We start from the raw sequence: 14879 nt of genomic DNA on the forward strand, positions 1-14879 counted from the left end.
TCCCCTCCCTGTCCCTGCTGTTTGCTTCCTAGCGGGTAGGAGCAGCAGAAATAGAAGAGGGAAGGCTCAGGTGCTGCTGTAGAGGAGAGCATCCAGAATTAAGCTTTAGCAGGACCCGGTGCCGTGTTTCTCTAATACCACTCTTTGGGTTTGTCCTTAGGAAAGAAGAAGCCTTGCCTTGTGCTGAAGCCACATTAAATGGCCCCGCTTGATGACATAGATGCAATGGGACGTGTGTGATCCAGGCCAGGCTGCTACCTGGTGATGCAATTTGTCCGATTTTTTTTCTTTTTTTTTTTTTTCTTTTTTTTTTTTCATTTTAATTTTATTTTGTAATAAATGCTGCATTGATGAGAGAGCTGGCATTCAGGACCAGACGCGGAGTCTCGACGCCCAACCAATCTGTTCTGAAAGACATTGTCTAAATGTAGCATCCGTCAGTTAAGTCGTCACAGGAACGATGGGGGTTCTTCCCAAGCAAGCCTTCTGCCTGCCTTCAGTTCCTGTCCCCCCCCTTCCCCTCCCTTCTCTCTCCCTCGGTTTCGTTTTGTATTGGGGGTTCAGTCCTATTTTCTTAGTGTTATTGCACACAGTATTCAGCTTCTCTTCGGAAAGGTAGCAGGTCTGACGCTGGGACACGGACAGCACACAGCAGTCCCTCCGTCGTGTGACCAAAGTTCCTGATGGAGCTGCCTTCGGGCAGCGTTTGCACCGCTTTTGTATAGCAATAAAAGCCTTATCAGAAACATTTCATAGGAGGAAAAAAGATGCAAACACTTTAAAACGGGACGAGGCAGGGAGGGCTTTGTTTGTTTGTTTGGGGCTTGGGGTGTTTTTATTGTGGGGGATGGGAGGGATGTCGCTGTCATCATCCCGAGCCAAAGGCCGGGTAGTTTAACCTGCCGTCCTGCTGAACTGCCTCGAGAAGCGGCCAGGCTCTGCCTTGCAGTCAACAAATGGCTCCAATGAGTGGCTCTAACGAATGGCTCCAATGAGTGGCTCCAATGAGTGGCTCCAACAAGTGGCTCCAACGAGTGGCTCCATGCTGTCAACAAGAGGCAGGCTGCTTCGGTGCAGGACCTCAAGCCGTCAGCATTCAGACCTCTGCAGTCTGAGCCATCACAGCTCCACGTCCCAGATGTGCTCCCGTTGGCTGCAGAGGATGCAAAGATGGAGAGAGACTCGCCAAGAGCCAGAGCAGACCTGGCACAAGCAGCTTATCAGGTGTTGGCTGGCTTGATGGAGACTGGTGTATTTTCAAATGGTTATGACGAAAATCCTTTTATTCTTTCGGTTTTGTTTTTGTTTTTTCCTCTTTGTTTCGTTCTGTTTTTAAGAAGTTTTTAATGGATGCAGGAAACAGCAACACTTTTGCACTTTGTACCTAACATTGGAGAACGGAATGGCCCCAACGCAGGACTCCCGCTTTACTTTAACCCCCCCCCCTCCATGCTGAGCTGGGGGACGTGGGATGGTTGAGCACAGCAGCACAGAGCACCGGACTGCACCTCACGCTGCTTGGGAGCAAGGTCAGTTACAGATGGGTGCTTGCCCGCAGCACAGGACCTGCCGTGCAGGCAGGAGGACCCGATCCTATAAGGATCCTATAAGGACCGTGCTGGCTCCGCTCTGCTTTGAGCTCCTTCCCAGTTGGATTCATGCACACAGACCATCCAGGTGTAGCTTCTGGGTCACTGCAGCCCCAGGCTGAGGTGGTGGCAATGGGTCACCAACCCCTGCCGGCCTGCCTGCTGTGTAAGCTGACACTGAGCCATCAGTATCCGCCGCTGCTCCTTCCTTTAGATCCGAGCTGGAAGATGGTTTGCTTTGGAATTAAAGCACGAAGCTCGACACGTAGGTAGCCAAGCAGCTTCTTTTCCAACGTGTTCACGAGAGACTTTACCCTGTGAGTATGAAAAGTACCTCACTGCGACCCGTCGTTACGAGCAAAGGGGCATCTCAGCCGGACTTCAGGCTCCGAGGAAAACACAGCCTTTGTTTTTAGCTGTGGTCTGTATGTAGCGGGTAGGAGGTCATCCTAGCTGTACTAGAGGCCCTGGCTGTGTGTTGGGGCCGAGCTGAACACAACGCTGGAGTCCTTGTTCACTGCTGGAGTCCTTCGGTTGGGTGTCTGATGGTGACGTACCCACAGCACGAGGCCACCGTATGGCCAAGCATTACACGCGTTACACCTTCCCATTGCTGCTCTGAGGGAAGTTGTGGGTTCAGAGCTGGAGATGGGAGCACAGGAGGAGATGTGAAAGCAACACGTCGGCGTTGTGCGCCGCTGGTGGTTGTGCTTCCTCCCAACTGCAGCCCCTGGGTGCAACGCTGTTCCGGAGCAATTCCTCCTCGTAACTTAAAAGAGATGATTTAAAGATGCTTCATGCTGGAAGGAGAACTTCTCACTTTCTGCTTTGTTGCCCTGCTGGCTCGTTAGGGACCCATCCCACTCTTGGCCAGGATGAATGGTTTGGGGTCCCTCGTTGGCAATATGTTTGAGTACATTTTCAGAGGATCGGTGCTTTAGAATTGATGGAAACCAGGTTAGAGCCTTCTTTAAACACCCAGAAATGACACTGCAGGAAAGCATTCATTAAATATCGATCCCTGCAGCTGATAGGAGGCCGTGATGGGGCTCAGGCCCAGTAACTTCCAGCTGGTGACAATGTTCTTGTCCAGCCCCTTCTCACATACAGTCCTTGTTCTCCTGGGACACCACCTTTGCATGAGATGCTGCCGTGCCTTTGCACTGCAGGAGTGTTGCTCCGCTGTCCCCGCGTGCTGCCTTGTGTTGGGAGCAGAGCTGCAGAGCTGTGCGAGGGTTTCTCCTTCTGTGCCTTCCGTTGCCCCCTCCCACCTTTTGGCTTTGAGTCTGTAAGTCTAAAGGGAAGCTCACAGTGAGTTTCAGTAGCAAACCCAGCACCAAGCAGGGGGTTCCTCCCCGCTGGGTTTAGGGCTGTGCAGTGCAGAACAGACCCAGAGGGGGATGGCAGTCCTTCACCTGGCTCAGCTGATGGAGGAGGCAAACTGGGCCTCGTGGGGATTGGCTTAGCCCAACTGTATCCGTGAGAAAAGCCCCCCCTTCCCCTACCTGTGCTGTTTGGGCAGGAAACCAAAGTCCTCTTGGCCCTGTCCTTCCTCTTCCAGCAGCGTTGGGGATCTGTCCATATCTGTTTGAGTTCCGAGGCCGTATGAGTGTGTCTGAGATGCGATCTGAGAGCCAGATGGAAACTCAGGGCTGCGGTTGGATGGACGTTTTCTCTTTGCTATGGCTTTTAGTTGGACCTCGTGCTTGAATTCTTCCTTGCTGCACATTGAGAGCAGCAAAAGCAGAGTGCAAGAGCTGCATTCCCTCTCCGTACTGAGGGGGAGATGTGGGGCCATCAATCCCTCTTATCACAGCGTGCCACAGTCCAGCCGGGCACTGTGAGCTCTGAGCACGGGGTTGGCAGCTTCCAAATCCATTTACAGTCAGGTTTGGGCTGGGATTGACCTCAGCGTGGCAACCTGCATCAACAAATAGAGGATCCTTGGGTTGGAGCAGCCGTGCGTCGTCAGCTCATTACGGACAGTGCCTTAGCTTACCGCCAGCATGGTGCACCCTTGTTACGGGTCAGGGCTGAAGCAGTCGCCTCCAGAAGCACACGGGATGTGTCCAACCATCTCTGCAGCGGATCTCTGTGACCGTTTTAAGGCTCTCTGGGTTTGATGAGGTTCTTGTCGACCCGACGTGGCTGAAGTTCCCAGGTTACGGGGGTTGAGAACGTGACCTTCGGGCCATCGTTTCCCTCTGGGACGTTCCCAAGGACCTGAGCAGCATTTGCTACATAAATACGCATCGAAACCTCCTTCCAGATGGGTAGTTGAAGATCTGAGCTCCAACGTCTTCTCTCATCTCACCCAGAACTCGCTCACCTCGCTGCTGGAAGGGCATTACGGCACCGCTCCGACCTCTCCATCAAGCGCCGTGCAAAAACCAACCCCTTCCCACTGACTGTTACCTGTCACCTTTCCCAGCCTGCGTATAGAGGTGGTTGGTGAGATGCACTGTGTGCAGACCTGGTTTTGTATCCCCGTGGAGCTGCGGGGTGTCTGTAAAGGGCACATTCCTCCCCGCCTCTTTATTAATTTCCTCATCTGTTTGGACAGATGTCGACTATTAAAAACCTTTTCTCGGCGGCTCAGTTCTCGTTGCTGGTTGTTCGGAGCTCTCTGAGAGCTGCAGGGGTTTCCCGTTGCTGCTGGGTTCTGATAACCCGGTTATCTGTTACCTCCTGGTCCTCGTGGAACCGAACTCGGGATGGGATACCCCAGATGGAGCCACACATCTCCCAGGGGCTCTGGATGGCTATCGGCAGCTCTCCGTGACTCCCAGTGGCTCTTGGTGGCTCCTAATGACTCTTGTGGCTGCCCGTGGCTCTCAGTCACTCTCATTGGCACCCAGTAGCTCTTGGTGGCTCCCCATTGCTCCCAGTGGCTCCCAATGGCCCCTCAAAGCTCTTGGTGGCCCTCACTGGCTCCTGGTGGCTCCTAATGGCCTCCTGTAGCTCTCAGTGGCTCTCACTGACTCTCACTTGCTCTCAATGACTCTCAGTGGCTCCCAATGGCTCTTGGTGGCTCTCAATTGATCTCAGTGACCCCCAGTAGCTCTCAGTGACTCCCAATGGCTCTCAATCACTCTCAGTGGCCCCCAGTAGTCCTTGATGGCTCTCCATTGCTCCCAATGGCTTCCAGTGGCTCTCAGTCACTCTCGGTGGCTCTCAGTGATGCTCATTTGCTCTCAGTGGCTCCTGATGGCTCTTGGTGGCTCTCAATTGCTCTCAGTGGCGCCCAGCGCCCTCCCCCCCCCACCCCCCCGTAGCTCTTGGTGGCTCCCAGTGGCTCTCAGCTGCTTTCAGTGGCTCCCAATGGCCTCCCATAGCTCCCAAAAGCTCTCGGTGGCTTTCAGTGGCTCTCAGTAAATCTCAGTCACTCTCAGTGACTTCCAATGGCTCCCAAGAGCTCCGAGTGGCCCCTCTTAGCTCTTGGTGGCTCTTGGTGACTCTTAATGGCTCCCAGTAGCTCCAAATGGCTTCCAGTAGCTTCCAGTGGCCCCTCTTAGCTCTTAGTGGCTCTTGGTGGCTCCCAATGGCTCCCAGTAGCTCCCAGTGGCCCCACTTAGCTCTTAGTGGCTCTTGCTGGCTCTGAGTGCCTCCCATGGCTCCCAGAGGCTCCTAGTGGCTCCTCTTAGTTCTTGGTGGCTCCCAATGGCTCCCAGTAGCTCCCAGTAACTCCCAGTGGCCCCGCTTAGTTCTTAGTGGCTCCCAATGGTTCCCAGAGGCTCCCAGTGGCCCCGCTTAGCTCTTGGTGGCTCCCAATGGCTCCCAATGGCTCCCAGTAGCTCCCAGCAGCTCCTCTTAGCTCTTGGTGGCTCCCAGTGGCTCCTCTTAGCTCTTAGTGGCTCCCAATGGCTCCCAGTAGCTCCCAGTGGCCCCGCTTAGCTCTTGGTGGCTCCCAGTAGCTCCCAGAGGCTCCTCTTAGCTCTTGGTGGCTCCCAATTGCTCCCAGTAACTCCCAGTGGCCCCTCTTAGCTCTTGGTGGCTCCCAATGGCTCCCAGTAGCTCCCAGTGGCTCCTCTTAGCTCTTAGTGGCTCCCAATGGCTCCCAGTAGCTCCCAGTGGCTCCTCTTAGCTCTTAGTGGCTCCCAATGGCTCCCAGTAGCTCCCAGTGGCTCCTCTTAGCTCTTGGTGGCTCCCAATGGCTCCCAATGGCTCCCAGTAGCTCCCAGTGGCCCCTCTTAGCTCTTGGTGGCTCCCAGTGGCTCCCAGTCACACAAGGGCAGCCTTCATGGAGTTCATCTCAGCTGGCAGTGCTGGTGTTGCTCAGCACACGGGAACGCTCCCTTTGCCTTAATACGCTGATGGCATCGTCCATCCCAGCATCTCACGTTGGGTTTGGGGGCACCTCTTGGGACCGGGTCGCATCCTTCCCTCCCACCACGGCCCCGTCCTGCTGCAGGGAGAGCAGTAACGGTTCCATGCAGAACATCAGTGCCTTATTTCGGGTTTGGAAGCGATGGCTTCTCGTTCCAGCTCAGGAATGAATCGCTTTTGGAGTCACTTTACATCTCCAGAGACCCAGAAGTGAAAGGGAGCCCTGAAGGATCCCGTTGCCATCAGAGCCATTTTCAAGTACCCCGTTGTGGTTCCCAGTGCCTTATTACCACCCTGGATCCAACAAGAGGTATCAGGTTCATCCCACTCTTCTCCTTCCCTGCCTCCCTCCCCAGGACTCACTCACACCCATCCCCACGTCCCCACAGTGCTCACATCACCCCCCATCTCAGGGTGCTCACCCCATCCCCATGTTCTTGGGGTGCCCACATCACTCCCATGTCCCCACAGTGCTCACACCATCACCCACCTTGGGGTGCTCACATCATCCCCATGTCCCCAGGATGCTCACATCGTCGCCCATCTTGGGGTGCTCACATCATCCCCATCTTGGGGTCGTCACCCCATCCCCCATCTTGGGGTGCTCATCCCATCACCATGATCTTGGGATGCTCACCCCATATCCCTATCTTGGGGTCGTCACCCCATCCCCCATATGGGGGTGCTCACCCCATTCCCATGCTCTTGAGATTCTCACCTCATCCCCTATCTTGGGATGCTCACCCCATCCTCATCTTGGGATGCTCACCCCATCCCCATACTCTTAGGGTTCTCACCACATCTCCATGATCTTGGGATGCTCATATCACCCCCCATGTCCCCAGAATGTTCATCCCATCCCCCATTTTGGGATGCTCACCCCATATCCCCATCTTGGGGTTGTCACCTCATCCCCCATATGGGGGTGCTCACTCCATCACCATGATCTTGGGATGCTCACCCCATATCCCCATCTTGGGGTGGTCACCCCATCCCCTATCTTGGGGGGTTCTCCCCCCACCCCCCACCTTGGTTTGCTCCCCCCGCCCCCCATTGCCCCACTCCTGTCTATCCGACGCTCCCCGTCGTGCTCCGGGATAGAGCTGAATGTCTCGTAGGAAGCATTTAATTGATATTTAATTTGTAATTCAAACGTTTGAAGCCTCATCCGTCCGTACGGCCTAGGAACATTTCCCCATGTCCAATATAAACATTCCTCTTCTTAATCCTGGGTTTTGTAATGGGAAGGTTGTTAAGGACAGAACCGGGATGGGATGGAGCTCCATGATGGGATGGAACTGATGTGGAACCCTATACTGGGATGGGGCTCCATGATGGGATGGAACTGGGGTGGGATGGAGCTCTGTACTGGGATGGGGCTCCATGATGGGATGGAACTGGGGTCAGATGGAGCTCTGTACTGGGATGGAGCTCTGTACTGGGATGGAGCTCTGTACTGGGATGGGGCTGTGCTCTGTACTGGGATAGAACTGGGATGGGATGGAGCTCTGATTTGAAATGGAGCTGTGCTGGAATGGAGCTCCATGATGGGATGGAACTGGTGTGGAGCTCTATACTGGGATGGGGCTCCATGATGGGATGGGGCTCCATGATGGGATGGGGCTCCATGATGGGATGGAACTGGGGTTGGATGGAGCTCCGTACTGGGATTGAGCTCTGTACTGGGATGGGGCTGTGCTCTGTACTGGGGTAGAACTGGGATGGGATGGGATGGGGTGGGATGGAGCTCCGATTTGAAATGGAGCTGTGCTGGAATGGAGCTTCATGATGGGATGGAACTGGGGTGGGATGGAGCTCTATACTGGGATGGAGCTCCATAATGGGATGGAATTGGGGTGGAGCTCTATACTGGGATGGGGCTCCATGATGGGATGGAGCTCCATGAAGGGATGGAACTGGTATGGAACTCCATACTGGGATGGGGCTCCATGATGGGATGGGATTGGTGTGGAGCTCTATACTGGGATGGAGCTCCATGATGGGATGGAACTGGGATCGATGGAGCTCTGTACTGGGGTGGAGCTGGGATGGGATGGGGCTGTGCTGGGACTGAATCATGATGGGATGGAGCTGTACTGGGATGGGATGGAGTTGTACTGGGATGAAGCTGTACTGGGATGGGATGGAGCTGTACTGGGATGGGATGGAGCTGTACTGGGATGAAGCTGTACTGGGATGGGATGGAGCTGTACTGGGATGGAGCAGTACTAGGATAAAGCTGTACTGGGATGGGATGGAGCTGTACTGGGATGGAGTTCTGTTTTGGAATGAAGCTGTGCTGGGATGGAGCTCCATGATGGGATGGAACTGGGATGGAGAGGAGCTCTGTGCTGTGCTGGGACAGAGCTGTACTTGGATTGGCCGGAGCCATACTGGGCTGGGATGGAGCCATACTGGGCTGGAATGGAGCCATACTGGGATGGAATGGAGCCATACTGGGATGGAATGGAGCCATACTGGGATGGGATGGAGCCATACTGGGCTGGGATGGAGCCATACTGGGTTGGCACCATAGCAATCCCAGTGTTGACCCCATACAATCCTAGCACTGACCCCATACAATCCTAGCACTGACCCCATACAATCCCAGCACTGACCCCATAACAATCCCAGTGTTGACCCCATACAATCCTAGCACTGACCCCATACAATCCTAGCACTGACCCCATAACAATCCTAGCACTGACCCCATAACAATCCTAGCACTGACCCCATAACAATCCTAGCACTGACCCCATACAATCCTAGCACTGACCCCATACAATCCCAGCACTGACCCCATACAATCCTAGCAGTGACCCCATACAATCCCAGCACTGACCCCATACAATCCCAGCACTGACCCCATACAATCCCAGCACTGACCCCATACAATCCTAGCACTGACCCCATACAATCCTAGCACTGACCCCATACAATCCCAGCACTGACCCCATACAATCCCAGCACTGACCCCATACAATCCCAGCACTGACCCCATACAATCCCAGTGTTGACCCCATACAATCCCAGCACTGACCCCATACAATCCTAGCACTGACCCCATACAATCCCAGCACTGACCCCATACAATCCCAGCACTGACCCCATACAATCCTAGCACTGACCCCATACAATCCCAGCACTGACCCCATACAATCCCAGCACTGACCCCATACAATCCCAGCACTGACCGCATACAATCCCAGCACTGACCGCATACAATCCCAGTGTTGACCCCATAACAATCCCAGTGTTGACCCCATACAATCCCAGTGTTGACCCCATACAATCCCAGTGCTGACCCCATACAATCCCAGTGTTGACCCCATAACAATCCCAGTGTTGACCCCATAACAATCCCAGTGTTGACCCCATAACAATCCTAGTGTTGACCCCATAGCAATCCTAGCACTGACCCCATACAATCCCAGCACTGACCTGTTGTCGCCATGTTGCCCCCCCCCCATTCCCACCACAGCAGCCCCCGCCCTTGGAGCCCCCCCTCCCCATCCCAGCACTGACTGGCACTGACCCCCCCATCCCCCTCCTCTTATAGACCCTCATAGACCCAACCCCACATTGGCCGCGCTCCTTATAAAGCAATTAGAACTATGTAATGGGAAGGTTGTTAGGGACAGAACCGGGATGGGATGGAGCTCCATGATGGGATGGAACTGGGGTGGGATGGAGTTCTGCACTGGGATGGAGCTCTGTACTGGGATGGGGCTCCATGATGGGATGGAACTGGGGTCAGATGGAGTTCTGTACTGGGATGGAGCTCTGTACTGGGATGGGGCTGTGCTCTGTACTGGGATAGAACTGGGATGGGATGGAGCTCTGATTTGAAATGGAGCTGTGCTGGGATGGAGCTCCATGATGGGATGGAACTGGTGTGGAGCTCTATACTGGGATGGGGCTCCATGATGGGATGGAAATCCATGATGGGATGGAACTGGTGTGGAACTCTATACTGGGATGGAGCTCCATAATGGGATGGAACTGGGGTGGGATGGAGCTCTGTACTGGGATGGAGCTGTGCTGGGATGGAGCTCCATGATGGGATGGAACTGGGATTGATGGAGCTCTGTACTGGGGTGGAGCTGGGATGGGATGGGGCTGAGCTGGGACTGAATCATGGTGGGATGGAGCTGTACTGGGATGAAGCTGTACTGGGATGGAGCTGTACTGGGATGGAGCTGTACTGGGATGGGATGGAGCTGTACTGGGATGCAGCTGTACTGGGATGGAGCTGTACTGGGATGGAGCTGTACTGGGATGGGATGGAGCTGTACTGGGATGGAGCTGTACTGGGATGGGATGGAGCTGTACTGGGATGGAGTTCTGTTTTGGAATGAAGCTGTGCTGGGATGGAGCTCCACGATGGGATGGAACTGGGATGGAGAGGAGCTCTGTGCTGTGCTGGGACAGAGCTGTACTTGGATGGGCCGGAGCCATACTGGGATGGAATGGAGCCATACTGGGATGGAATGGAGCCATACTGGGCTGGAATGGAGCCATACTGGGCTGGGATGGAGCCATACTGGGATGGAATGGAGCCATACTGGGATGGAATGGAGCCATACTGGGCTGGAATGGAGCCATACTGGGCTGGGATGGAGCCATACTGGGATGGAATGGAGCCATACTGGGATGGGATGGAGCCATACTGGGATGGAATGGAGCCATACTGGGATGGGATGGAGCCATACTGGGATGGAATGGAGCCATACTGGGTTGGCACCATAGCAATCCCAGTGTTGACCCCATACAATCCCAGTGTTGACCCCATACAATCCCAGTGTTGACCCCATGATGGGATGGAACTGGGATCGATGGAGCTCTGTACTGGGGTGGAGCTGGGATGGGATGGAGCTGTACTGGGATGGAATGGAGCTGTACTGGGATGGAGCTGTACTGGGATGGAGCTGTACTGGGATGGAGCTGTACTGGGATGGGATGGAGCTGTACTGGGATGGAGCTGTACTGGGATGGGATGGAGCTGTACTGGGATGGAGTTCTGTTTTGGAATGAAGCTGTGCTGGGATGGAGCTCCACGATGGGATGGAACTGGGATGGAGAGGAGCTCTGTGCTGTGCTGGGACAGAGCTGTACTTGGATGGGCCGGAGCCATACTGGGATGGAATGGAGCCATACTGGGATGGAATGGAGCCATACTGGGCTGGAATGGAGCCATACTGGGCTGGGATGGAGCCATACTGGGATGGAATGGAGCCATACTGGGATGGGATGGAGCCATACTGGGATGGAATGGAGCCATACTGGGATGGGATGGAGCCATACTGGGATGGAATGGAGCCATACTGGGCAGAAATGGAGCCATACTGGGATGGGATGGAGCCATACTGGGATGGAATGGAGCCATACTGGGATGGAATGGAGCCATACTGGGCAGAAATGGAGCCATACTGGGCAGAAATGGAGCCATACTGGGCTGGAATGGAGCCATACTGGGCTGGAATGGAGCCATACTGGGCTGGAATGGAGCCATACTGGGATGGAATGGAGCCATACTGGGCAGAAATGGAGCCATACTGGGATGGGATGGAGCCATACTGGGCTGGAATGGAGCCATACTGGGATGGGATGGAGCCATACTGGGATGGAATGGAGCCATACTGGGATGGAATGGAGCCATACTGGGCAGAAATGGAGCCATACTGGGATGGAATGGAGCCATACTGGGCTGGGATGGAGCCATACTGGGCTGGGATGGAGCCATACTGGGATGGAATGGAGCCATACTGGGATGGGATGGAGCCATACTGGGATGGAATGGAGCCATACTGGGCTGGGATGGAGCCATACTGGGATGGAATGGAGCCATACTGGGATGGAATGGAGCCATACTGGGAAGGAATGGAGCCATACTGGGATGGAATGGAGCCATACTGGGAAGGAATGGAGCCATACTGGGATGGAATGGAGCCATACTGGGATGGAATGGAGCCATACTGGGTTGACCCCATACAATCCCAGTGTTGACCCCATAACAATCCTAGTGTTGACCCCATAGCAATCCTAGCACTGACCCCATATCAATCCCAGCACTGACCCCATACAATCCCAGCACTGACCCCATAACAATCCTAGCACTGACCCCATACAATCCTAGCACTGACCCCATATAATCCTAGCACTGACCCCATACAATCCTAGTATTGACCCCATACAATCCCAGCACTGACCCCATATCAATCCTAGCACTGACCCCATATCAATCCTAGCACTGACCCCATACAATCCCAGCACTGACCCCATATCAATCCTAGCACTGACCCCATACAATCCCAGCACTGACCCCATAACAATCCCAGCACTGACCCCATACAATCCCAGCACTGACCCCATATCAATCCTAGCACTGACCCCATACAATCCCAGCACTGACCCCATATCAATCCTAGCACTGACCCCATACAATCCTAGCACTGACCCCATACAATCCCAGCACTGACCCCATACAATCCTAGCACTGACCCCATACAATCCCAGCACTGACCCCATACAATCCCAGCACTGACCCCATACAATCCCAGCACTGACCCCATACAATCCCAGCACTGACCCCATATCAATCCTAGCACTGACCCCATACAATCCCAGCACTGACCCCATACAATCCCAGCACTGACCCCATACAATCCCAGCACTGACCCCATACAATCCTAGCACTGACCCCATAACAATCCTAGCACTGACCCCATACAATCCTAGCACTGACCCCATAACAATCCTAGCACTGACCCCATACAATCCCAGCACTGACCCCATACAATCCCAGCACTGACCCCATACAATCCCAGTGTTGACCCCATACAATCCCAGCACTGACCCCATACAATCCCAGCACTGACCCCATACAATCCCAGCACTGACCCCATACAATCCCAGTGTTGACCCCATACAATCCCAGCACTGACCCCATACAATCCCAGCACTGACCCCATACAATCCCAGCACTGACCCCATGGCAATCCTAGCACTGACCCCATACAATCCCAGCACTGACCCCATACAATCCCAGCACTGACCCCATACAATCCTAGCACTGACCCCATACAATCCCAGCACTGACCCCATACAATCCCAGCACTGACCTGTTGTCGCCATGTTGCCCCCCCCCCCATTCCCACCACAGCAGCCCCCGCCCCTTGGATCCCCCCTCCCCATCCCAGCACTGACTGGCACTGACCCCCCCATCCCCCTCCTCTTATAGACCCTCATAGACCCAGCCCCACATTGGCCGCGCTCCTTATAAAGCAATTAGAACTATGTAATGGGAAGGTTGTTAGGGACAGAACCGGGATGGGATGGGGCTCCATGATGGGATGGAACTGGGGTGGGATGGAGCTCTGTACTGGGATGGGGCTGTGCTCTGTACTGGGATGGGGCCCCATGATGGGATGGAACTGGGGTCAGATGGAGCTCTGCACTGGGATGGAGCTCTGTACTGGGATGGAGCTCTGTACTGGGATGGAGCTCTGTACTGGGATGGGGCTGTGCTCTGTACTGGGATAGAACTGGGATGGAATGGAGCTCTGATTTAAAATGGAGCTGTGCTGGAATGGAGCTCCATGATGGGATGGAACTGGTGTGGAACTCTATACTGGGATGGAGCTCCATAATGGGATGGAACTGGGGTGGGATGGAGCTCTGTACTGGGATGGAGCTGTGCTGGGATGGAGCTCCATGATGGGATGGAACTGGGATCGATGGAGCTCTGTACTGGGGTGGAGCTGGGATGGGATGGGGCTGAGCTGGGACTGAATCATGGTGGGATGGAGCTGTACTGGGATGGGATGGAGTTGTACTGGGATGAAGCTGTACTGGGATGGAGCTGTACTGGGATGAAGCTGTACTGGGATGGAGCTGTACTGGGATGAAGCTGTACTGGGATGGAGCTGTACTGGGATGGGATGGAGCTGTACTGGGATGGAGCAGTACTAGGATAAAGCTGTACTGGGATGGGATGGAGCTGTACTGGGATGGAGTTCTGTTTTGGAATGAAGCTGTGCTGGGATGGAGCTCCATGATGGGATGGAACTGGGATGGAGAGGAGCTCTGTGCTGTGCTGGGACAGAGCTGTACTTGGATTGGCCGGAGCCATACTGGGCTGGAATGGAGCCATACTGGGCTGGAATGGAGCCATACTGGGCTGGAATGGAGCCATACTGGGACATAGCTCTGTGCTGGGCGAGGGCTGAGCTGGAAGTTCTGTGCTTCCCCAACCAGGACCCGAATTGCTGCTTTCAATGTGACCCAAAAGGATCGACGGCCCCGTGGGGCACAAGGCCACAGCCATCCTGGGGTGGTGATGGTAAGATAGCAAGAAGAACCGCAGCCCGGAGCAGCCTGAGCTTTATATGGGGGGGGGGGGGTCACGGCAGAGCCCCACGCTGTGGGTGTTAATGGGGTTGTAGCGCCCCCCAGCGGCGGCCGGAGTTAATGTGGTTGTAGCGCCCCCCAGAGGCAGAACGCGCTGCGACCCATCGGGGTGGGCTGTTGTTTTTTTATTAAACTCCGTTAGTCTCCTCGTTTTATATATAGATCTATATATATATATATAGAATAACCCTTTTATTCCCCCCCCGGCACTCCCCCCCCCCCCCAGCCCCACTCTAGGCACAATACAATACAAGGACTCTGTCTGGGTTTGACACAATGTACAGAAAACAAAAGAACTTTCCATCATCTACAACTGCTCCGTGACCAAAAAAAGGAGCCGCGTGTGACACCAGGTACCGGCATCGGGGGGGGGGGGGGCATCAAACAACGGGGGGGGGGGTGATAGGGGGTGATGGAGGGGGGGGGGGGGGGGACCGAAGTTGTTGGGGGTGGGGGGGGGGGGTTAAGACTGTACAAAGAGCTTTGAGCTGAAATAAAACCTTGGACTCTTAAAAACAAGGAGGGGTGGGAGGCGGCGGAGCTGGGGGGGGACAA

At 54.7% G+C, this 14879-nt stretch overlaps 1 protein-coding gene across 3 annotated transcripts in view; it reads left to right on the plus strand.

Moving 5' to 3' along the window:
- The window catches only part of PPP6R2 (protein phosphatase 6 regulatory subunit 2), a 40688-nt gene extending 36505 nt beyond the window's left edge, over positions 1–4183 (plus strand). For 2 of the 3 annotated variants that reach the window (XM_072360624.1, XM_072360625.1), the window contains exon 23: positions 161–4181. In XM_072360624.1, the coding sequence (XP_072216725.1) occupies positions 161–212 (52 nt within the window). In that variant the 3' untranslated portion in view covers positions 213–4181. Of the gene's footprint in view, positions 1–160 lie in introns of all 3 variants that reach the window. The other variant, XM_072360623.1, reaches the window with a different exon arrangement.
- The last annotated feature ends 10696 nt before the right edge of the window (positions 4184–14879 follow it).

This window comes from Excalfactoria chinensis, assembly GCF_039878825.1.
Source record: "Excalfactoria chinensis isolate bCotChi1 chromosome 1 unlocalized genomic scaffold, bCotChi1.hap2 SUPER_1_unloc_2, whole genome shotgun sequence".
Classification (NCBI taxonomy): Eukaryota; Metazoa; Chordata; class Aves; order Galliformes; family Phasianidae; genus Excalfactoria; species Excalfactoria chinensis.